Source organism: Eptesicus fuscus, chromosome 18 (assembly GCF_027574615.1).
Source record: "Eptesicus fuscus isolate TK198812 chromosome 18, DD_ASM_mEF_20220401, whole genome shotgun sequence".
NCBI classification, from domain to species: domain Eukaryota; kingdom Metazoa; phylum Chordata; class Mammalia; order Chiroptera; family Vespertilionidae; genus Eptesicus; species Eptesicus fuscus.
In genome coordinates this window covers 6,549,806-6,574,351 of record NC_072490.1, presented here as the reverse complement: position 1 = coordinate 6,574,351, position 24,546 = coordinate 6,549,806, and the positions used below count along the sequence as shown (strand labels likewise).

Below are 24,546 nucleotides of genomic sequence, written 5' to 3'. Positions count from 1 at the left end.
GAATGGGGGTGGAAATCCAGGTGGTCTGACTCCAGAATCCAAGAACTTAGCCATGACACCATGCGGCCTGTCTACACATTGGTTTTAACCAGTGTATTGGAGGAGAGAAGTGATAAGTGTAAGATTGCTTTGAGAAGATTTAGAGGACTCACATGCTAGACTCACTCTCTCAATGCATTTTGAAAGATCTGAAATGCTAAGCATATGCTATATTGTTTCTAAAATGGGATTATTTCACCAAGACTCCATTTGACCTAATGACAATGTTCCACGTTAGACACTGTGCCAGGTTCGGGGTCAGGGGGCACAGACCTGGGGACAGAATACATTTGTTTCTGCCCTCACAGGACTTATAGTCTAGTGGGGCAAACAGATATTATACAAACAGACAAATACATGTAATTGTCAGCTGTGATACATGTCAGGAAAGAACAGGATTCTTTGGAGGATCATCTTGAAGGCACCTAATTTAGAAAGTCAAGATCAAGAAAGGCTTCTCTGAGGGAGTGAAATGTAAGCAGTGGCCTAAAAGGAGATACTATTTTTTGTCAAAAATTTGCCATTTGGAGGCAGAATTTGAGGACTGAATCAGAATGTGATTTGTGGACAAAAGACAGATTCTTTCAACGTCAGGATCTGCGCAGCAACCCCGTACTGTCTGAGTCCCTTCTGCTTCCCTGGAATAAACTGATGGGTGGCATTATATTGCTTGGCATTTACATAATACTCACAGTGCTATTGCCTTAGGACCTTGTCCAAAACTCCTTTATATCTGTCAGAATTTGCATATTTTTCTTTGGAAACTTAAAAAAGAAAAAGAAGGTTTATTGTTCATGAGAAACATATTTGGCTCTAGAATAATTAATGTTTAAGAAGAAGATTAACAACCATAGAATTGCCTCATGGAAACAGGCCTCATATAGGTGCCCCTGCTTTCAGGAGGTATTCAACCAAGGTCAGACACAGAGAGAAGGTGCCCTGGTGGGTGCCTTTGGCCTGGCCATGGGACTGCATATCCTGTAGAGTCCCAGAGCCCAGAATGCTCTGTGCCTCTCCAAGCCCAACTGTGTGACATCCGGACCATGACACATGCACTCCACACCCAGCTTCCTCCAGGGAGCCCTCACCAGCTTCTCTCAACCATGTTGGCCCTTGCCTTCTTCAGTGCCTGAGGCATTTGTCTTTGTTGCTCAACCCTCTGTAGTCAGAATCACACAAGTTAGTTTTTCTTTTCCTCACAGTAAGGGTTCCTTTTCTCCCCAAGCAGACTCAAAGGCCTCCAAATCAAGAAATATGGCTTCTTGTCAAGATGGAAGGGCCTCAGTCTAGGCCAGACCAACCCCCTCATTGTGCAGATGAGAAAACTAAAATCTAGAGAGAGAAGATACCCAAAGACTGAAGGTGGCTTATCACACACCTGTGGCTGGGACCCCAGTCTTCTGATGTCTAGCTCTATACCCTGTTCTCTCTATCACACCATCTTCTACAATGCCCGATCCTGTAAATGCACAGTAGGCCTTCAGCAATTACTGAGAATAAAAGCATTTTGGGGCATTTGATGGAATGAGGAAGAGCTAAGTCTTCCTAGCTCATTGTCTGAAGAGTTTGGGAAGCCTTTGAAAGGTTTAATATGAGGAGTGAGATATTGGTTGCTATGTATGTAGGTAAAACAGAGGATGCAGAGAGACCAGTCAATAAGCAAGCATAGAGGCCACCCAGATAAGAGATAGCTGTGGTGTGGTAGTTGGAGCACACGTAGAGATTGAGGGAGAGAGTCTATGGGTTTATGATGTGATCACCTAGGTCAGTGGTCGGCAAACTGTGGCTTGCGAGCCACATGCGACTCTTTGGCCCCTTGAGTTTTTAGCAAAGGCCAGCTTAGGAGTACCCTAATTAAGTTAATAACAATGTACCTACCTATATAGTTTAAGTTTAAAAAATTTGGCTCTCAAAAGAAATTTCAATCTTTGTACTGTTGATATTTGGCTCTATTGACTAATGAGTTTGCCGACCACTGACCTAGGTGCTTGATGGTGCAACTTAACAAAACAGCGGACGGGGGTGGGGGAGGGAGCTAAATTAGATGGAGGAGATATCCAAAAGAACAGGGAGGTGGGCAGGTCTGGCACAGAAGAGAAGTTTGAGTGGAAGTTGAAACCATGGGAGAAGATTAGATTTCCATGAGAGGGGATATAGAAGAAGGTTAGCACAGAACTCCAAGAAACTCCAATATTTAATGGCCAGACCACCCCCCGCCCCCACAAAAAAAAGCCTTCAATGAAGTTTCCGATGGAACAAAGAGAGAGGATGCTAATAAAAATATAGTGGTCAACTGTGTCAAATCCTGCTGTTAAGTCAAGTAAGTTAAGATTTTAAAGTCTGTCTGTATTTGGCACCCTGGAGGTCATTTACAACTTTATAAAAGCTTTGGTGAAAGGGGCTGGGGAAGATATATTAGAATGTGTTGCGGGGTAATAACATGTATTAAAAGATTCATTTGCCATGTGTGTTCTTCGTGATATTATGTCATCTAGTTAAATCTGATGCTAGGCGACCCTAGCATTCCTAAAAAACCTGAATCAATGATGAAATCACCTAAATTCTACTGTCCATCAGGACTTTACAAATGGCAAAGAATTGTCTATATGGCGATTTCAATATTCTTGTTGAATCAAGCTTGCACTTTATCCTTACAAAATCTTTGGCTTTCTTAAATATACCTGGGCATGTTAAGGCACAGTTTTAAAATTTATAACTCACAGTGCTTGTCAGGCCTTCTCCCCCACAAATTCTGGAGGTCTGTGAGTGATATATTTTGATGGGGCCCTATTGAATAGGATAGGAATTCTGTTGGGGGAAAGTATTGAGAATAGGAGAAAGGAAGTAGATTCCATATGTTTTAAATAACTCTTATCCACAGCATGGATCCCATTCAAATTCTTGAATCTATTATAATTTGTATTACCTCATTAAATAAACACTTTTATTTCGAGCAGCTGCACCATATTCAAAAGCATCACACTAAAAATTGGGGATGGAGAAAGTGGAAACATTATGAGTTTTTTATATTGTGTTTAATTGTAAATGATCTCACATGTTTAGTTTATATGCTGAGAATTAGTGATGTGGAATTGAAATAGGCTAAGTGGCTACTGGCTATTAAATCGCATGCATAATGGGAAATATTCAAGTCTATATTGTGCATTTGTACAGCACTTAGCTTACAAAATGCTTTCACGTACATTATTTGATTCTCCCAACAACAGTGTCAAATTAGCAGGGCTGATGTTATCATCTTCAGTTTACAAATCAAAGATGTGAGGCTCAGAGAATTGAATTAAAAAACCTAGTTAAAGTCAGAATTCAAGCTCCCTGTCACCAAGCCCAGTACTATTTTGATAAAGTCACATGACCTCTCAGGGTCTTCTGAATAAGTATAACTCAAAGTCTCTAGATCTGACTCAATCAACCATCCTGAGTTTCTGGGTCCATAACATTCCCAGATCATGTGGTGAGGAACTTGCTTTCTTCCTTAGGGACAAAAATATGTTCCCTCCTTATGGTCTCATTTTCAATGGGTTCAGAGAGAGAGGGGAGGGAGGCAGAGACCCTTGAGAAAGAAATGCCTTCCTCCTCTTCGACTTTGGATCTCCATTCTGGTGGGCAGAGATGTTTAGATTAAATGCCTTTTAGGCTCTTTCCCAAACTGTCAAATTGCTTTCTTCCTTGAATTACTTATTTCTTCAACTTTAACCCCTACAGCAACTGTTATTCTCAGCACTTCAGCCTGCACACTCACTCAACACTACAAACGGATCAGCTCCTCACCAAGCCTCACAGAAAACCATTCCCACTCAGCTCTCATCCATCCCCAGCAGCTCTTGTTCAGCACCTCGGACAGCTCATAGCCATCCCACACACTGTCTGGCTCTTTCAGAACCACAGGCAGAGCGTGTACTTTCCTCCACACTGTAAACACCTTGGTTATATCCCATCTCTGGACAACAGACTAGCTGGCTATTATCTCTGCATTCAGAGGTAAATTATGTTCATCCAGGATTCCCCTAGCTTCCTCCCTTTAGCACCAGAGGCAAGTCAGGACTATTCAACTTTAAAGATGGCTCAGTGATATTTTTTCTGGTGCTACAGATAGCGAAGGCTCAATATCTGACGGCTGGGCAGGATTATGGATAATGTGGTCTCACTTTTATCACCACAAACAGCTCATTACACTTTCCCAGTGGCATAGCTACTTCAAATCCTCTCTCTGGGCAGCTTGCTTACATGTCCAGTGCCCTAATGCTCCAATCAGAAGCCTAACAATTAAGATTTCAGGACTATGGACAGCTCAGCAAGACATGTTATTATCCCTATCTAAAATGCTGACATCTCAGGGACTTTTGTTTTTAAAAAATATATTTTTATTGATTCAGGGAGGAAGGGAGAGGGAGAGAGAGATAGCAACATCAATGATGAGAGAGAATCATAGCACGGCCCCTACTGGGGATTGAGCCTGCAACCAGGAATATGCCCTTGACCAGAATCAAACCTGGGACCCTTCAGTTCGCAGGCTGACACTTTATCCACTGAGCCAAACCGGTTAGGGCTCAGGGACTTTTCTAAGTCTTGTCTGGTCACATCCTCCAAAACAGGGACATTTGATTTCATTATTAGTAATCCTAGTGCTAAAGCTAACTTAAGCTAACTCATTCCGTGAACTAGAGAGCCTAACCACACTCTCCTTTCACCTTGGAGAACATTTTACCAAATCAGGGTGGATTTGGGGGACTCTAAGACTTAAGTTGTTATTAAACAGAAAACACTTTTTTCTTTTATAAAAAAAATATATATTTTATTGATTTTTTTACAGAGAGGAAGGGAGAGGGATAGAGAGTTAGAAACATCGATGAGAGAGAAACATCAATCAGCTGCCTCCTGCACACCCCCTACTGGGGATGTGCCCACAACCAAGGTACGTGCCCTTTGACCGGAATCGAACCCGGGACCTCTCAGTCCGAAGGCTGACGCTCTATCCACTGAGCCAAAACCGGTTTCGGCAACACTTTTTTCTTTAGTAACATGGGATATGGTGAGTTTCTACCCACCCTGGTCTCATAGTTCAGGTACTTGTAGTATCTCTATTCTGTTTCCTCCAAACTCTATCCTGGTAGCAGATGAAAAGCTCTAGCAATGTTCCATAAATATCCGATACACACACATTCAGGATCCCTTGAGTTTATTCGTTCATTTATTCCACAAGTATTTGTGGGTCACCTAGTATGTGCCAAGCACTGTTCTCGTGTTAGGAGTCGAACAGTTAACCAGAGATAAAAATCCATAATCTTAGGGAGCAAAAATTATAGTTGAAGGAGATCGATAGTAAACTAATAAAATGCTAATGTTAGTTGGTTAAAAGAGTTATGAGAAAAAAGTGAAAAAAAGGTAAAGGGAGTGGCCAGGAGCTGTTGTTTGGGAAGGGATGGTCAGGGAGGCTTCTCTAACAAGCTGATATTTGAGTGAGCCATGTGGTTATTAATGGGAAGAGAATACCAGGCAGAGATAATAGCAAGTCCAAAAAGCTTGAGGCAAGAGTATACTTGGTGTGTCCACGAAACAGGGACCTGTGGGGACCAGGTTCCAGTGAGCAAGAGAGAGAACGATATGAGATGAGCTCATAGATGAACTTTATGGGAACATACTTCAAGGCATTTTGTACCGTTGACAGTATTACAGATGTCCCCCAATTCTTCCCCCTTGCCCCCCTCCTCCCAGTCCCTGTCCCACCCCAGGCCTTGTTTTTAAAAGATCATTCTTACTGCTTCAAAATGCATAGACTGCAAGGATTTGAGAGAATGCTAGCCATGAGATACATTCAGAACATATACTAGCAGCTCAGGCAAGATATGATGGTGAGTCGGACTATGGTAGCAATGGCTGTGATGAGAAGTAGACAGCTAGATTTCAGAGGCAGGATCATTAGAATTTCCTGAGGGGCAAAAATGTGAGATCTGAGAGAGAGAAGTAATGTCTAGCTCCACAGTTTCAAGAACTGGGGCTTGAACTACTGGAAGTTCTTGATTGATTGAAATAAAGATGACTAAGGGAAGAGCACAGTTGGGGTAAAGAAATTAATAGGCTCTATAGATCTACCAGACATCCTGGTGAGGGACAGTGAGCAGACAGTTGACTATAAGAATTTAGAATGTAGTTGAAAGGCCTAGACAGGAGATACAAATTTAAATGTGTGTTTCAAATGTGATTCCAGACTATTCATGTCATCATCATAACTTAAATCTCTTTCTCCTCTGGAAAGTATCTGCCTGGAAAGATGGCCAGAAAAGTTTACTGAGACTCAGAGTTACATAACCCAAAGGTTATGAGTCTATAGCCTCTTTGCTGCTATACCCATGGAGTCTAAGGCAATGTCTGGCATTAGGGAGGAAATGACATAGAAAGAGGCATAAAGGTGGACCCCTAAGTTTCCACCTTAGAAAAAATGGTTATTCAATTTATTGAAATAAGTAACATAGGAGGAGGAGAAGTTGGGATGGGAGAAGATAGAGTGATCATGGGAAACAATGATTTTGAGGTATTCATGAAGCATTCAATAGGACATGCACAAAGGCATTGGACTAGTGGGTCTGGAGCTCAGAAGAAAGGCCCAGATTTAGGATCACCTGCATGCAAATGATAGCTTTGGTTGTATATAAGTTGATGAGAGCATGAGAAGATGTCATCCTACAATGGATGGGGGAGCCGACACTTGCACCTACTAATCAGGCTCTGGAAACACAATAATTACCTGTTTGCCCACATCATGTCTGAGCCAAACGCTACAATAGTGGAGAAAGTCTTCTCTTGGATTCTAAGTCTCAGTGAGCTATATAAGACAAAGAGGCTCTTCTCTGAGGTCTCTTGAAACCTCACCAAATCTGAATGTATTCAGTTCAGTCCCTGCCTCACTCACTTCTCAGAGTCCTCCAAGGATGCCCCCAGTCAGTAGGTTCCAGAGCTGCTCCAGCCAGCCAGACCCATCCCAGAAATGGGAGAACATTGGGTGTGGAATCAAAAGACTCAGAGACAAGCTTGTTTAGCCCAATTAATATCTTTATAACCTAAAGTAAGCACAGACCCTAATAGTTCTTATTTCTCTCATGTGTAAGAAAATACCTTCTAGTCCAGCCAATGTGGACCAGTTGGCTGAGTGTTGTCCCGTGAACCAAGAGGTCACCAGTTTGATTCCCAGTCAGGGCACATGCCCAGGTTGTGGGCTTAGTCCCCAGTGTGGGGCCTGAAGAAGGCAGCCAATCAATGATTCTCTCTCATCACTGATATTTCTATCTCTCTTTCCCTCTCCCTTCCTCTCTTTGAAATCAATAAAAATATATTTATACACACTCAGAACCAACTAGAAAAGTTAAAGAATTTATTTGATTTCAAACAAAAATTTACAAATATGCTGCAAAATGGAGAGCATCAGCTGCCAGCACACTCTCAATTGGTAAGTGTAGCTGTGTATGCAGTGAGCTAGGCCTTCTCCTGAGCTGCCTGCCATGTCCAGAAAAACTGTCACTTCTTAAAAGCACTCCATTATAGAATAAAAAGGACAGTTAAACATGTTAGTGTCTTCCAGCCTTTCTGACAAATGCATTTCAAGGGGGAAATTTGGCCAGCATTGTTTATCCCACAGACCACCTATTTGCAGTGCACTAAAATTCTCCAAAAGGCATTGGGGGAAATGCAGGATTAGACAAATCCTCTCTGAAGGCTCTGAGCTGAAACCCCTGTGACTGATCAGGCACTGTGAGTGCTGGGAGCTGCTGTGGGAGGAATATCTGCGGGCCTGTGTCTGGCTCCAGGGAGCTGGAACCAGAGAGGGACCCCACTGCAGAGAAGAAAACACTGGCCCTGTAGCTAACCTCCTCTGCCCATCACAGAGTTTAGTATGAGGGTTGCTTAATCTTCCTCCAGAGAGTCCTGCAGGCTCTGGATGATATAGGCTCTTCAGAGGAGCAATAGAGAAAGACCCTCTCTTGCCTGACATTAAGAGGCCAAAGGGAAGCAAATAGCCCTGTTGGCTCATTTTAAGAGGGCTGAATGTCCACCAGATAGAGAGGCTGGTTTATTAGTAACAGCTACGTGGCTGGAGAGAATACACCTGCAAATACTCAGGTGGGTGGACTGTTTCAAAGCCAAGGCTGAGCTTGGATTGGCTCCTCCCCAGCTATCAATCCATGAGGTGAATCCCAAGCCCAGACTGATTCTACAATACATAGGTCCAATATGGCTGCTTCACAAGGAGCATTCCTTCCCCACTGCATGAAATGGACTCAGAAATAAGGATTCCCAATTAGCTGAACAAAGCCCAGGAAGGTAGCAGTCACTATCTGCACCTTGCCAGGTACCTTTCAGGTTGTGATAAGAGAGAAGGAGGAAAGGACGGTGTGGGATCAGGTAAGTAGGAGGTTTGGGGGCATAAAGTTAAGGGAGTTCTGTTTTCTTCATGAAGCAGGAAACATGGTCATTGTCTTACTACAAAGAGGAATAGGGAATACTCAGAAATGATGAACAGTATTTGAAATATCTGACAAGAAGAAACTGCTGCCTAGGGAAATCATATGCTTTCCAAGCTGCATAATGTTCTCCCTCACCCCTCAGCAGTCCAGATTCAGAGAAACTGGAATTAGACTCCTGTAGATTGATACAGGCTTGGTATTTAGGATAAGGACAAGGGACAAATGGTGGGCCATAAGGTCTGATCTGAATATGAAAAGAAGTCTTCGGCCATGGACAAAGAAAAAGTAGCCCTGAGTTCCCGATGGAGTTCATAGAGGGGGAAAACATTGAAAATGTCAATCAATAGAAGGCTGTAGTCAGTCTCTTCACCTTTTTTTATCCAGTCTTCCCCACCCATCTCTCCTCTGAAATCTGTCAGTCTGTTCCATGTGTCCATGCCTCTGGTTCTATTTTGTTTATCAGTTTAAAAGATTTGCCAAAGAACGTATATGCATAGTCCATGGACACAGACAACAGCCAGGTGAAGGCCAGGGCTGGGGCTGGGTGGAGGTGGACAAAGAGGGGGAAAATGGGGATCATCTGTAATAGTGTCAACAATTGAAAAAATAAGGTTGTGGTCAGAAAGTAGGATGAGACTAAAGGTAGAGTGGATAATGAACCGAAGTCTTTGATGAATGTGGGAGAGTGCCTATTGCTCAGTAGTCATAGAAATGAAGAGAGAGGCAGTATGGCTAAATCTGGTGGTGGTAGTGGTGGTTATTATTGGTGGTGGTTGGTGATGGTTGTGGTTGGTGGTAGTGGTAGGTTGTGGTTGTTGTTGGCGGTGTGTTACAAAATGATGAAGGAGCAATGACTTAGAAACTCATGGAGAACACAGACTCGCCCCTGTAGTACCTGGAGTAGGATGGAACAAACAGCCTCCCTGAGAGCAGTGCAGGGGCTGTAGGGTCCTGGGGGGAGGGGGGGCGGAGCTTAGTGAGGGTTAAGGAATAGGAGAGGGGGGTGGGGAGCTGTTTAGCAAGAAAGGTGGGAGGGATGGGAGGAAGAGGGCCAGTGGGCAGACTGTTACCTCTCTATGGTGATGTCCACTCTCATATGAGTCTAAATTCTTCCTAAAGAAGAATGAGAAGATGGAATTCCCCCTTGGGTCCCTGGAAACTACCAACTTCCGTCGATTCACTCCAGAGTCCCTGGTGGAGATTGAAAAGAGAATTGCGGCCAAGCAGGCAGAAAAAAAAGCCAAAGGTAAGCAGAGTAAGCACAAGCACAAGCAGAAGGACCAAGAGGAGAAGCCTCGGCCCCAGCTCGACTTGAAAGCCTGCAACCAGCTGCCCAAGTTCTATGGCGAACTCCCGGCAGAGCTGATCGGGGAGCCCCTGGAGGATCTGGACCCCTTCTACACTGCACACAGGGTAAGGGCTACTGGCTGGAACGGCTGTTCTCAGCTCTGGGAGAGGAAGGCTCTGTCCCCACCCAGCCCAGGGCGTCCTTTTGCATCTTGGGTGATGTGGTTGTCAGCTAGACTCGGTCAATGAAAAGGAAATGTAACTCACCTCTTCGACGTTCTCTTTGAATCTGTAGGGTATTGATGGTAGAGGCCAATGAAACCCGAATCCTCAAAAGCAGTGAGAACTATTGTGGAGTTTTCAGAGGAAGTGGCTGTTCCCTTGGATGAGTTCTGGCCTAGGATCTCTAGAGATGATGGCTCTCTTTGCAAGCGGGGAGCAGAGATCTTGTGGGGAGGGTAGAGTAAGCGAGGGGATCAGAAATGAGGAGGATTTAAACCGGTAGTCCCCAAAGTATGATCTTGGAAATCCTGGGGTTCTCTGAACTCTTTTAACCCTTTGCACTCGCTTGCTTTTTCTCGAGTCCTGCTACTGATGCTAACCGTGTCGAGTCACACTCGACATCCGAGTGCAAAAGGTTAATGAGTTCTGCAGGTCAACACTATTACATAATAATACATAGATGTCATTTGCCTTTTTTATGCATGCTTTTTTGTGAACATATAATAGTCAACATAGAGGTATTGATGGGGGATGACATCGTTAGTCTAACAGCTACTGGAATGTGTGTTTATCTATTCCTGTGTTTTAAAATGTCCTACATTTTAAATTTCTAATAGTACATATACACAAACATGTATGTATACACACACACACACACACACACACACACACACACAGTATAAGCAAAAAGGTATAAATACTACCAAAAGCTCTTTGTAGTCCTTGATAATTTTTGCAATCAAAAGTTTGAGAACCAATCATTTGAACAAGAGCAGTTCCATGACAATTACCCTGTTTGTATGGTATCTTAAGTGTTCTCCATGGCTGAAAAAAAAATGGTGTGTGAATGTTTGGGAGTTGGGAAGGTCAGGAATCAGCCATCTCCAGTATGGTTTGTAGAGAGAATAAAGGCACTGGACTGTCTTCCTCCCTCCTCTCATCTGCCAAGAGCCCTCACCCTCCTAGATGCTCAGAGGAGGGTTTAAAAGGGAAGACCTAGGAGGTAGAGGACAGAAGGATCATCACGGGACCAGAAGTGATCCACTAATTAGAAGAGAAATTAGATGCCACCAGAACCCCATCCTCCAGCCCTGGGCGTGATGCATCTTAGCTGCTCCCTGGTCAGCCGCCTGTCTACTGGGCACTTGCAGTGGGTTCATTCTGATGCACAGTCAGCCACGAGACCTGGGGTCTTGCTGGGAGGGTGGGGGTATGGCTGTTAGCCCCTGATCCTCCCTAACTCTCTGCTTCTCCATTTGGCTCTCACTGATCCATGGTTCCCAGACCCTCTTGCTCATGAGCCTGAGATGATGCCCCTCATGCTCAAAAACATGGTTGTGTGAGGATGTGTGTTTCTCACTGGCGGTGCCCCTTCTGTTTTGTTGTGTTGTAGACGTTTATGGTGCTGAACAAAGGGAGGACCATTTCCCGGTTCAGTGCCACTCGGGCCCTGTGGTTATTCAGTCCTTTCAACCCGATCAGAAGAACAGCCATCAAAGTGTCTGTCCACTCATATCCTTTGCACGGTTGATTCTTCCACATGTTAGAATCAGGCCTTGCCCACTGTGTCTAGTACCTGCTTCAGCGGTTAGCAATAGAGCCTTCCTCCAATCGAGTCCTTTTTCCAATCGTTACATTGAAAAAAACTGTTTGTGGCTTTAATGTATCCAACACCTAAAAGCAGTTCCAAGGCAGAGGAGGTCTTCATGCCACCCAGAGATGGGATTGGGTTCACCTGGACTAGAATGGACACACCTCTGGATGCACATCTTGAAAAATGTTCTCTCTATGAGGGGAGCTTTGCTGATATACCAGGCACATTCTCCCCGTATGTGGTCGGCTCTTCCCACAACATAAAGACAGGAAAGGGGCTCTAAGCCTTCTTTGGGCCAATGAGAGAGGCATGGTATACCTGGGCCCTAGCCACGCTGGGAGTGGCTGCTTCTTGGGCAAAGGAGCAACACTTCCCAGAGGGCCAAGAGAACAGACAGCAATGGGCAGAGGGCAGATTGTCTCAATGGGCCCCCACTGGTCATGTGGCACTGCCCATGTCATGAGTTACCCCCAAACTACCAGCCGGTTAAAATTGTCAATAGCCCAAGGTTCATGCCATGGGAGAACGTAATGATTAGTGATACATTGATCAGTTGTCTGTATTATATTTAGGTAGTTTCAGAAGCTGGCTTCAGGTTTCTGTTGTGGGGTTAGGGAATGGGATTTTTTGTTTGTATTTTTCCAAGACCAGTCAAACTGGTACAAATAAGAGACTTTGGCTTGGTTTCCAAGGATCTTCCCTGGTGACTGTCCAAGTTGGACGTTCCAGAGTTGATTTCAGCTCTGGCTTCCAGGAGGTTGATTTGTAAGAACAGCCTTGCTTCAGCTGCCTGGCAGGTGGTAGCCAGCCTCTTCCTAAGAGGCTCCAGGAAAAGGAGCTCTCTCCCTGCACCCTGGGGCAGCTCGCAGGACTGCCGGGCAGCTCCCAGTGAGCTGGTACCCCTGGCACAGTGGTCTCAACATGAAACTGCTGCCGCAGGAAGTGGCATTACAATTTCCCTTTCCATGCTTTATGGTTAACCAGTGGGAAGTATATTTTCTTAATTGAATCTTGGATTTCTTGATTCTACAGAGAATTTTCATGATAATAGTAGGCTCCCGTTTGCTATATACCCCCTAAGTGTCGACACTCTCATAGGTACAGAAACCCTTGAAGAAGGGATTAACTTCCCCATTTTACAGATAATAAAACTGACACTCAGAGGCATTAAGTACAGTGTTCAAGGTCACTCCACTTGTTAAAAATGTCCATCCTACATCCTGCTTGGGGCAGTATCAACAATAAGGAAGTAGGCAGCTAATGAAAATGAATTAGGGTAATTTATTCTCTCAGTATGTCATCTCTACTAGGGTTTTCCTTATTTGTAATTTTATGCACAATTACATAAAATTACAAATAAAGAAGAACAGCAAATACACAAAATTCTCTCCATGCATCCTGGTTGAAATTACATCTAAATAAGTAAGAAACAGCTAATTAGATATAAAATCACTTTAAAGAACCAAGTGAACAGTGAATATTCTTTTTTATTATTGTTGACAGTATTACAGATGTCCCCCATTTCCACCTCTTTGCCCCCCTCCACCCAGCCACGACCCTACCCCAGACCTTCCCCACACTATTGGCTGTGTCCATGGATTATGCATATTATTTTTATCTTGAGATTTTATGAATAAATAACTATGTAGAGGGTCTACTCATCACAGACTTATCAAAATCTGCATTTATATATGTAAATCTCAGGAACTTGGGTAGCTCTAGCCCCAAAGGATACTCTTTAAGGTATGGGATTCTCACTGTCCTATTATTACTATTTCATCAAAATTATAATTCTAATCAAATTCACTATGAATGTTTTTATAAGTAATATTATACATAATATATCATATTACTTTTAAAAGTTTGTGGAATTGAAGATATAATTTTACATTTATCCTTGGGTTAACATCCCTCCTCCATGTGAATACATTTCTTACTTTAATTGCAAGACAACAGGAAAATGTGGCTTAATTAGTAGAATTTCCCTTTTTAAAATAGAAGTGTTCCTAAGTAACTATGAGACAGGGCACATTAAAGACATTTACAAAAAAAAAAACCACACAAACACACACACACACACACACACACACACACACACACACACACACTCACACACAACTAAAATAGATTTAAATACTTCTGCTTAAGCTGAAATTATGAAAGATGAGCGATTCACTCTCTCTATAGGTCAAGTTCATCTTCAGGCTTTATTTTTCTTCAGGAAGGAATTGTCAAGAACCCAGCTAGTTCTGAGAAAAATGTCCAAAGGGACACATTGATTGTTGAATTTTCCCCACCAACATTTTCCCCATCTATTTACCTCTCCCACTTGCCTTCCTGTTCAGTGTCCCCTTCCACTTCTGATAACCACCTTGCCCAACCTCTCCTCTAAGAGTCTCCTCTCTGGCTGTTCAGAGTTCTCACCACAGCCTAATCCTACTTGGAACCTCCACCTCGAACCAGCATTTCACTTCCTGTGCCTGCCCCCACCATTCCTGGCCAGAAGTCCACTTCTTCAGCTCCCTTAGGAAAACAATCTGACTAAGCTAATTTCCATGGAAGCTGGTAGCCCTCCCGTTATTTCTAAGTTCCCAGGAGCATTCTCTTTGTCTTTTAGGGGAAGAGAGACATTGATGGATGAAACTTCAGGGTATATTGTAAAGTGGAGTGAAGTCTTCAGGGCAGGACATGTTGGAACAAAGGTTCCGTTTCCTTTCCTCTTGCTCAAGGTGCTCTTAGCAAACCCCCTGAGTTCACACCGTGGCATCATGGTTGACTAGCTGTGTGAGCAGGGGAAAATGACCTAAGCTTTACCAGCCTGTTTTCTTAGCTCCAAAATGTAGACAATAATACCCACCTATAGGGTAATCGTGTTAGAAAAAATGTGGACGAAGTACTCAGCCCATAGTAGGCACTCAGGAAATGTTCCTGGTTATTAAGCGACAGGACCATGAAGCCAATCTTAGCTAAGAGGTATGAATTTCATCATTCAGCATCAAGGTGATCACATGCCCTTTGCTATGTGACTCTCAGCTTTTCCTTAACCCAGCCTCGCAGGTGGTTCAGCACCTTTATCACAGTCACGATCGTCGTCAACTGTGTGTGCATGACCCGCACCGACCTTCCAGAGAAGATGGAGTGAGTGGATTTGCTGTCATTCGCTGCCTTTCCTTTTTGTCCTCTTCTTCTCTTCCTCCACGTGGCAGCTTTTCCCCCTGTTATTTATTTGGTGGGGTCTCATTTGGGTAATGTGGGATTTATCTGACTTTGTAATGGTCATATACCTTCTCTGTAGACTTTGTTTCATACGATTTTCAGCTTTAAAGAGCTATACTAGTACATTAGTGGTTCTCAACCTTGGCTGTGCATTGGAATCACCTGGGGAGATTTAAAAAATATCGATGTTGGTATCTCAGTCTCAGAGGGTTCAATTTCTGTGATCTGGACAGATGAATTTCCTGCCAGACATACACCCATCCACCTGCTAGGTGCACACATGAATGAACTTTAGGGAAGGCCTACTCTTGGAAAGAGAGTCAGGAACAAAATTGAGACAGAATGAAGAACAAATATATATTTGGAATAATGTTCATAAAATAACCCATGAATGAAGCTGGGTAAGTTATCATAGCTCATATACTTTGAAGTGACCTTAGTATTTCTGAGATTATGCTGAGTTAGCAAATGGAAACTGTAGTTTCAGAATGTGGGAACTTTCCAAAAGCATCCTACGCCAAAGCTTTCTGTAAAGCTTTCTTTTTCCAACTTGCAAGTTTTTCTTGCTGATGATAACATTAATATACACACAATAGGAAACATGTTCTCTTTCTATTAACAAGTTAAAGTGGAAAATCATGTGATCATCTTCACTGATGCTGAAAAATTATTTGATGAAGTTTGATATCTGCTTATGATTTAAAACTCTTGGAAAAGTAGGACTATATGGGAATTGTACTCTGATAAAGGGTAATCACTTTAAAGAAAGCAACAAACATACTTAATTGTGAAAGTGGCAAGCTTTCTCTTTGAGATCAGAAGAAAAATATAAGAAGCAAAGATGTCTGTTTTATCAGTTCTATTCAACTTTGTAAAGGGGAAAAATAAAAAAGCAAAAGAGACTATATTCATTACCTCAGTTTAGGGAAAGATTTATTATATAGCAAATAAGAAGCATGAACCATAGAGAAAAAAACTTGATACATTTTAAAACATTAAAATTTAGAATTTCTGTTCATCAGAAGACTACTTTTTGAGAGTAAAAAAGCAAGCCTACTGAGCAGAAAATATTTGCCAACACATATAACTAAAAAGTGTTTATATCCAGAACAATGAGCCATATGAATTCACCAGAAATACGTCTGAGCAACCCATTTTAAAATGAGCCAAAATTTAAATAGGTATTTCACAGAAGTAGAAATCCAAATGATCAATAAACATATAAAATATTCTCAACCTTCTCTTAATTAAGGACATGTGAACTAAAATCACACTGAGAGATTACTATAAGTTTGTTGGATAGGAAATTTTTTAATTGTTGACAGTGCCAAGTATTGAGAAATGTATGAAGAATAGAAACTCATATACTGCTGGTGGGAATGCACATTTGTACAACCCTTTTGGAAAGCAGTGGATATTATCAAGTAAAGGTGAAAACACACATACACTATGATCTTCTGATTATACTATTGGAACATTCACTCAGCAGAATTAAGTCCTTATGGGCACCGGGATACAGCCATAGAAAGTTTATGAACATTGCCTATAAAAGTAATAAGTTGGAAACAACCCAGTGTTCATAAAGTTTTGAATACGTTAAACATCTTCATTATGTTCTGAAAATGGGATAATGTACAGCAATGAAGATGAGTAAACTCTAGCTCCACACAAGGATGAGTCTCAGGAATATAATACTGAACAAAAAAGCCAGACACAAAAGAAGACATAAGTATGATTCCATTTAAACGAAATTTAAAAACAGAAAAGCAAAACTACTGTTCTGTTTAGAGATGAATACTTAGGAGGTAAAAATATAAACAAAAGGCACAAAACCCCACAAAAGTTAGGAGAGTAGTCACCTCTTGGGCAGAGGTGGAAGGATGTAATCGGCAAGGGGCTTGTGGGATGCTCATAATGTTCCATTTTGTGACATGAGTAGTTTGTCATGTGCTACTATGGACTGAATTATGTCCCCCCAAAATGTATATGTTAAAGCCCTAACCCCCCTCCCCCCCAGATGACTGTATTGGAGAACGGGCCTTAAGGTGGTGATTCAGGTTAAATGAGGTCATAGGGCACAGCCGTGACCTGATAGAACTGGTGCCCTTATAAGAAGAGGAATGGACACCAGAGCTTTCTATCTGCCATGTGAGGACCCAGCAAGAAACAGGCCCTTAGCCAGCCAGGAAAGGGCCTTCCCCAAAGCCTGACCCTGCTGGAACCCTGATCTTTAACTTCCAGCCTCCAGAACTGTGAGAAGGTAAATTTTTGTTGTTTCACCACTCACCCTATGGTATCTTATTACAGAGCTGACTAATACACAAGCATTCATTTTACAACTAATTTATGTTTCATGTGCATTTTTATCGTGCATGTTACATATCAAAATAAAAAGCTTAAAAACAAAGTAATTGGAAAAAAAATGACCAATGCATAAAATGCAGAATACTGAAAACTAGAAATTAGAAGATAGTAACTAGGTAGAGAGGTAGAGAAATCACTGTTAGTATTTTAGCTTATTCTCTCTCTCTCTCTCTCTCTCTCTCTCTCTCCTCCCTCTCCCTTTCTCTCTCTCCCTCTCTTTCTCCCTCCCTCCCTCTCTCATAGATATAGAGATAGGTAGATGACATATAGATAGATAAAGATATAGAGATAGAGATATATAATGTAAGTATAGATATAATGATAGAGGTAGAGATAACAATAGAGATAGAGAGGGATGGAGATAGAGTTCTAAAATGGCTGAGCTCATAGGCATGTAAAATTTCTGTTTTTCTTCTGAACTTTTAATGCAAAGCATTTTCTCTCAAAACTAAAAGTTATTTGGGGATTCTTGTTAAACACAGAAGACAGCATGCATATGTTTTACCCCAACTCTCTTAAAATGCTGGTAAAATGACAGCATGGGAACAAGAATGGTATAAATATACACGAACAAAGGAAAGCACAGAGGACACGAGATGTCAAAACAATCTCGGAAGACTGCCAGTGGGGGGAGGACGAGGGAAGGACTTAGCAGCTCAGAGCTTGTTAAACTTCAGTGCCAGCCGGGAGGGACAAAAATGAGGATGGAGGCATTTTACCCCCCAAAACCCAGAGGCCCTGAAAACGTTGACATGGTATAAATAGCAACAATTGGAAGTAGGAAGAGGAAAGAATGCGGGAACTGCTTCTAAAATAGCAAGAAGTTAAAGAGTATTCTTTAACGTTGGTAAATCAAGGCCTGGAAAATAATTATATTTAACAATACATACTAGGTATGAAAAATATATTATTAAATACAATCAGGGGATGGATAAAGCAGAGGGGAGCGGAAGAGAATTACCAAATGGAAATAAGATATTGTTTCAAGAGCTAGAATACCAAGGACAGCGCATTACATAGTTTTAATTGTAATTGTAAATTTATATTTACAAAGGCAACCACTAGAACTAAAATAAAAAGAGTACTAAATTCAGAATCATGCACCAAAAATAAAGCAAGTAAAATATACCTGATAATGAAATATTTGGAGAAAGTATTAAATACATAACATAAAGTAATATAAATAGCAAACTAAAATCAAACAAATCTGCCAGGTTAATAAATATAAATGGATTTGATGCGCCTGTTTTGTAAAATTCATATATATTTTTATAGAACAAAGCTATATCCAACTTCATGCTTAATAAAATATATACCGCTCAAGGAGATACAGAAAGGTCAAAATTAAACAAAGGGCTAAGATATAAGCAAAGGTAAACAAAAGAGAGCAGGAGGCATGTTCTTAATGCAAGAGAAGGTGGAATTTAGGCAGAAAATCATTAAACAGAACAAAATGACACAGTGTAATGCTAAATAATCCACTACATCTTTGCAACAAATAATGTGGCAACACTGTCCATCAATCAAAAATTATGAGCATATAAAGGTAAATAGACAAAAACATTGAAAGGATAGGAAAGTTTAATTAATTTTCTTCAGCCTATGATAGGTCAAATGTATAAAAAATATTCATAACATGAGTAATATAATTAAAAGCTAGATCTGATGAACACATATTAAACTATATTCCCTGAAAAGTAGAGAATATACTGCCTTTTCAAATGACCATAAAAATTGATCAAATATTAAACCACAACAAAACCTCAATAAGTTCCAAAGAGAAGAAATAATAAAGAAAACATTCTTTGACCACACTGCAGTAAAGTTAGAAAATAATAACAAAATCAGAAAAAAAGGAGAGGCCTTTCATTTGTTTTGTTTTGTTGTGTTTGTGTGTTTTTTTTAATCTCTTAAAGGACTCTTAGATAAAAGAAAGACTACAAACTAACATTATAGAATTTCTAGGGAAGAAAAACAATTCACACTTTAATCAGAACCTATAGGGTGCAGGTAAAGATGTGCTCAGGAAATATCCATGGCAATGCAGCATAGAACATCTATCAGTCAAAAATGAAAAGAATTACTTAGATGCTTAACATAAAGCTAGACAAAAGAACAAGAAACTAATGAAAGGAAAACAGAAACAAGTTAATAACTTAAGAGAAAAATTAATTTGTTAGAAAATAGAAAAATAGATTCCAAAGCTATGGTAAAAAATAGGCCCAAACCTTTATACTGAAAAATGGGAAAACAATATCAAGAGAAATTTTGAAGTACCTAAATAAACTTAAGGATATCTCATGTTAGTGATGCCCAAATTAATTTACAGATTCCATGAAATCCCAATAAAAATCCCAGCAGCAGACATTTTGTAGAAATTAGATTTTACTTACATGGATGAAGCAAAATTTATTTACCTATTGTCCTATTGACAGGCATTTATGCTGATTCTAGTCAACATAATTCTCATATTCTGCCCTCACAGTTCTTCGGGGAATATCCTTACACACATATCTTTGTACGCATAATGTGGGTAAATGTGAGCAATGAATTCCTAGAAGTGAAAATGCTTGGTCATAGGGACGCACAATTTTAATTTTTGAAATACTGCCTAATTGTTTTCCAAAGCTGCACCAATTTCCCTTCCCACTAATAATTAAACCCATTCTTTAAAAAAAATTTTTTTTAATTGATTTCAAAGAGTAAGGGAGAGGGAGAGACAGAAACATCAATGATGAGAGAGAATCATTGGTCGGCTGCCTCCTGCACGCCCCATACTGGGGATCAAGCCCACAACCCCGGGCATGTGCCCTGACCGGGAATCAAACCGTGACCTCCTGGTTCATAGGTCTGTGCTCAACCACTGAGCCATGCTGGCCGAGCTTAAATCTATTCTTTATCAGATTTTTGTATTAACTGAATTGTTGACACAGTTTCCTTTATCAACACACTTTGAAAAAATATAAATGATAAAAATCTACCTAGCTGGTCCTAGTTCTAGAAATGGATGCGACAGGTTTTGAATGATGTTCAGTATCCTCAGCTTCACAAAAATGATCGGACTCCAGATTTTTTTTTTTTTTAATGCAAACTGGTAACAGCTCGTGGTGACTCACGGTGTTGCTGGGAGCCTTAAGGAAAAGAGTAAATGTCCTTGGGTTAGACGGGGCTATGAGAGCATGTTGTGTATTTCTTAGAAATTAAACCATAGCCGGTGAGCAATCAGAAGCTGATCCTATCACCGTGTGCTTGATGCAGGCTTTTGGACACAAGTGGTTCCCATTCCTTATCTATCCTCCCAGACACTGTGCCTCCCTGAAATGTTAGCTTTGCTCTGTTGCCGGCTGATAAAGTCAGCTCCCCGCCTCTCCCCCACCCCCCCCCCCCCCAACCACCACCACTACCTGCCTGCCTATCTGTCTGCTTGTGGGAGGATTTTATATATTTATACTATACTAGAGGCCTGGCACACGAAATTAATGAGCAGGTAAGGTTCCCTAGGCTGACAAAATATAGCAATTTGGTTGCGGGGAAAAGCACGTTGGAAAGAATGTTTTCTCACCTGGAAAAGAGCAGGTGAAGTGGAGCTGAAGCAGTAGCAAATGGGGGATGGGGCCCTGGCCCTGCTCGGCATAAAGCAGTGTTTTGTGTCTTTGCAGTTTTCTGTGAGGGAGACCGCACCGTATGCATGCTTTAGCGGATGCTTTTTAAAAATCAATATGATGTTTGTGTGTTTGTCTAAGTGGCTACATGTAGACTTATTTCATTTGTGGGGTTTTTTGTGTTGTTTTTTTTTTACTGCTATGTGATATTCTATAAAGATATTCTCCTGTATTTTCTTCTAAAAGCCATAATACAGGGTGGGGCAAAAGTAGATCTACAGTTGTTCCTATGGAAAATAACACAATTATTAATAAGTAATAATACAAGGATAAACTGTGTTATAGTACTCGCAACGGTAAACCTCCTTTTGCCCCACCTTGTACTTAGGTAGATAGTGCATCCTCCTCGACTTGTGTGTGTGTGTGTGTGTGTGTGTGTGTGTGTGTGTGTGTGTGTTGTGCATGAAATAGGCTTCTAATATTTTTCCATGTGTATTATCCTTACAACTCCACTTTTAATAGGTCATCATTTCCCAAGTCATCCCTTCTACTCTCTCAGCCATGCACCGGATTTCCATGCACACTCAACCTGTTTCTCCCAGGAATTTATTTGTCGCTTCCCGAGACAACACCGCGCAGATCTAAACGCTTTATGATATGATCTGACCTGGTTGATGATGGCAACCCTTCCTGTTGTCTTCTTGAAAATTACTTGGTTCTTCCTGTTTCTTTACTTCTCCATATCAATGTAAGGGTCAGATTTGCAAGCTCTTATAATTTTATTGAAACTTTGATTGTAAGTGCATTGAATTTCTTTATTACCACAGGAAAAATTGCCACATTTATAGTATCAAGCCTTCTCTCACATCAGCATGGTGTATATTCCAATGTATCCAGGCCTTCTTTCATATTCTTCCATAGCATTTTGTCATGTCTTATGTAAAGTTTTACACATCTTATCTTACATTATCATTTTGGTATTTATTTTTATTGCGAAACTCTATTAATGTTTTTAACTTCTCTATATTGGTCTTGCATCCAACCTTTCTGAACTCTTTAACAAGTTACAGCATTTCTCTGTAGAGTCTCTTGGGTTTTCTGTTTAAACAGTGATATCATCTATAAAGGATAATGAGCTTGTTTCTCCCTTTAGGATTCTTATGCCACTCGGTCACTTTTCCTGTCTTATTGAACTGGCCAGGACCTTCAGCACAATGCTGACGCTATCATCATGAGCAGTGTTCTTTTCTCTTGTTTTTTATGCCGTATACGTCTAACGTTTCACCATTGTCATGACATGGGATTCTCATGATTACAATCCTTTATCAAGTTATGGAAATTTCTTTCCACTTCTGGTGTGTTAAGAGTTTCATAATGAATGCGTGTTGGTTTTTATCAACATTTCTGTATTCATTAAGCTTATCGTATAGTCTTTCATCTGTTTATATAGTAAGTCACCTTAATAAATTTGCTAATCAACTTTTAATGATTCTATCTTGATCATTGGTGGATTCAGCTTGCCAGTATTGCAACTGATCTATCTTGGTAACTGAGGCTGCCATAATCGTCTCTCATGAACTGTCCCTTTGGATGGCTTTCCCACCTCCCTGCCTCACTGTCTTCCTCCTGTGTCGTCCCTAGGACCTCAAATTCTTCTCATTCTGTTTTGCAGAGCAGTGCAGCTCTCTCCATCCCCTTCAAGTTCCTCAATAAGTGATCTATGGATCTCTCTTGACCACCAGAAGTCTCTCAGTAGCCTCTAAATCATTTCAAAGATTTGGAAGAAAAAGTTACACAGTCATTTATGCACAGATAATTTTTAAAATCTGAAATGTAAGCTTAATCATAATTTCTATAGAATTTCTCACTTTTTATGTTCTTAAAAGCACTGTATTCAAGGATTGACTTAGTTCATACTGGTGTCATTTATCTTAAAGAATGTATCTTAGAGAATGTATTTTATTGTCATCTGACCATTATTGTTTACATTTGTTAAACTCACATTTGTCACTTTGCTGTCGCATGGTGTTATATCCACAATTCACAACATGAATCAGCATTTCCACATTAGTTTGCAGAATTATAACGAAAGTAGAAAAATAAATCCTAGAAATGAAATAAGGTCACAAATATAAGTAGTAAGTGGGCTCTGTCACAAATGGAAAGCTGGAATCTGTATGACACGTGACAAGTGGACAATGGATGTGGATAATCTCACAAAGGCAGAGGGGAAAAAAAAGAAAATAGGAAGCATGGCAATGGAAAATGATAATCAAATTGTGTTGAATTAGTGAGCCTTTTGTCCTAGAATGCAGCTCATCAGCCCTTAACATTTTTATCAAAAAATAATATAAAGTTACCAAAACTTTCACAATATTTCCCAATAAAGCTTATCAACCTCACTTTTAAACCATTTTACTTTCTCTAGTGCAAACAAAAACTAAGGCTTTCCTGTACAGAGTTGTCAAAATTTAATGTTAAAGGTTGAAAAGACATGAAAACTATAGTCATCATTCACCCTTGTAGCAAAAACAAATGCAATTATATTCTTGCTGGTGAAACATGAAACCAGCTTCAAAATCAATAACAAGTATTGTGGTTGGAAAGAAAGCAGGAAACAATTGGTAGAGTTTCTTTATCAGAACTATTGGATTTCTCCTAATGTGACTGGCATTTAAAATCAATGACTATTATGTATGTACACAACAGACAATTCACTTTACAGTTTAATAAAACTATGAATAAATCAATGTCAGTATATATTTGCCATATACATGAGTGATTTTAAAAGAGATTTCTGGTTTAATTAACGATTAGTTTGTAAACTATGAGGTAGACTTTGAAAGTTACGTTGGACATGAATGTTCCCATGGCATTATTTACAATAAGCCAAAAGGTGAAAACAAGGCAAATGTCCATCAACAGATGAATGAATTAACAAAATGTGGTATATCCATACACAATGGATTCTTAGCCTTACAAATGAATGCCGTCCTGATACATGCTACAACATGGATGAACCTTTAAAAAAATTAAGTAAAATAAGCCAGTCCCCCAAAACAAAAATGGTATGATTCCATTTATATGAGGTCCCTGGAATAAGCAAATTTATGGAGACAGAAAGTAGAACAGAGGTTGCCAGGTAGTAGGGGAGGGAAGAATGGGGAGTTGATGTTTCATGAGTAGAGAGTTTCAATTTAGGAAGATGAAAAAGTGCTAGAGATGGATAGTGGTGATGGTTGCATCATATTGTGAATGTACTTAATGTCACTGAATTGTATACTTTAAAATGGTCAAAGTAGTCAATTTTATATTATGCATATTTTACTGCAATTGAAAAAAAAAAAAAGATACATTGACTTGGTATTGAAGAAGCTCCGGCCACAAGGGCTGCACGCCAAGGCATCACTGTGCCATTGGAAGGAATTGCTTCCAAATGCAGACCACGCCTTATTCATGGCACACGCCTCATTCACAGGGGTCCATTGCGTGCCTCCAGAAAGAAAAGGGTTTACAGTGTCTTAAAATAAGGAATAAAATCTTTTTAAAATTATCATTTAGGATTTTGAATAATATGGATCTTTGACTTCAGGACCAAAATATGAGGGTTTTTAAATGATCAGACCTCAGCGTTTCTTAAAACTGAACAGGGGTTGAGAGTCAGCAAATGGCTCCATGGCTGAGATTTTGACTCTTTCCCCAGAACCCGATGATTTTCTTCATTCAGCAGAGAAAAGCACGTAGG

The 24,546-nt window shown here is 40.6% G+C and overlaps 1 protein-coding gene across 1 annotated transcript in view; it reads left to right on the top strand.

The window, feature by feature from the left end:
• The first annotated feature begins 9,647 nt into the window (after nucleotides 1-9,647).
• The window catches only part of SCN10A (sodium voltage-gated channel alpha subunit 10), a 79,092-nt gene continuing 64,193 nt past the window's right edge, over nucleotides 9,648-24,546 (top strand). Inside the window, exons 1-3 of the mRNA XM_054729544.1 lie at nucleotides 9,648-9,929; nucleotides 11,419-11,546; nucleotides 14,677-14,757. Of these exons, the coding sequence (XP_054585519.1) occupies nucleotides 9,648-9,929; nucleotides 11,419-11,546; nucleotides 14,677-14,757 (491 nt within the window). The remainder of the gene's footprint in view (nucleotides 9,930-11,418; nucleotides 11,547-14,676; nucleotides 14,758-24,546) is intronic.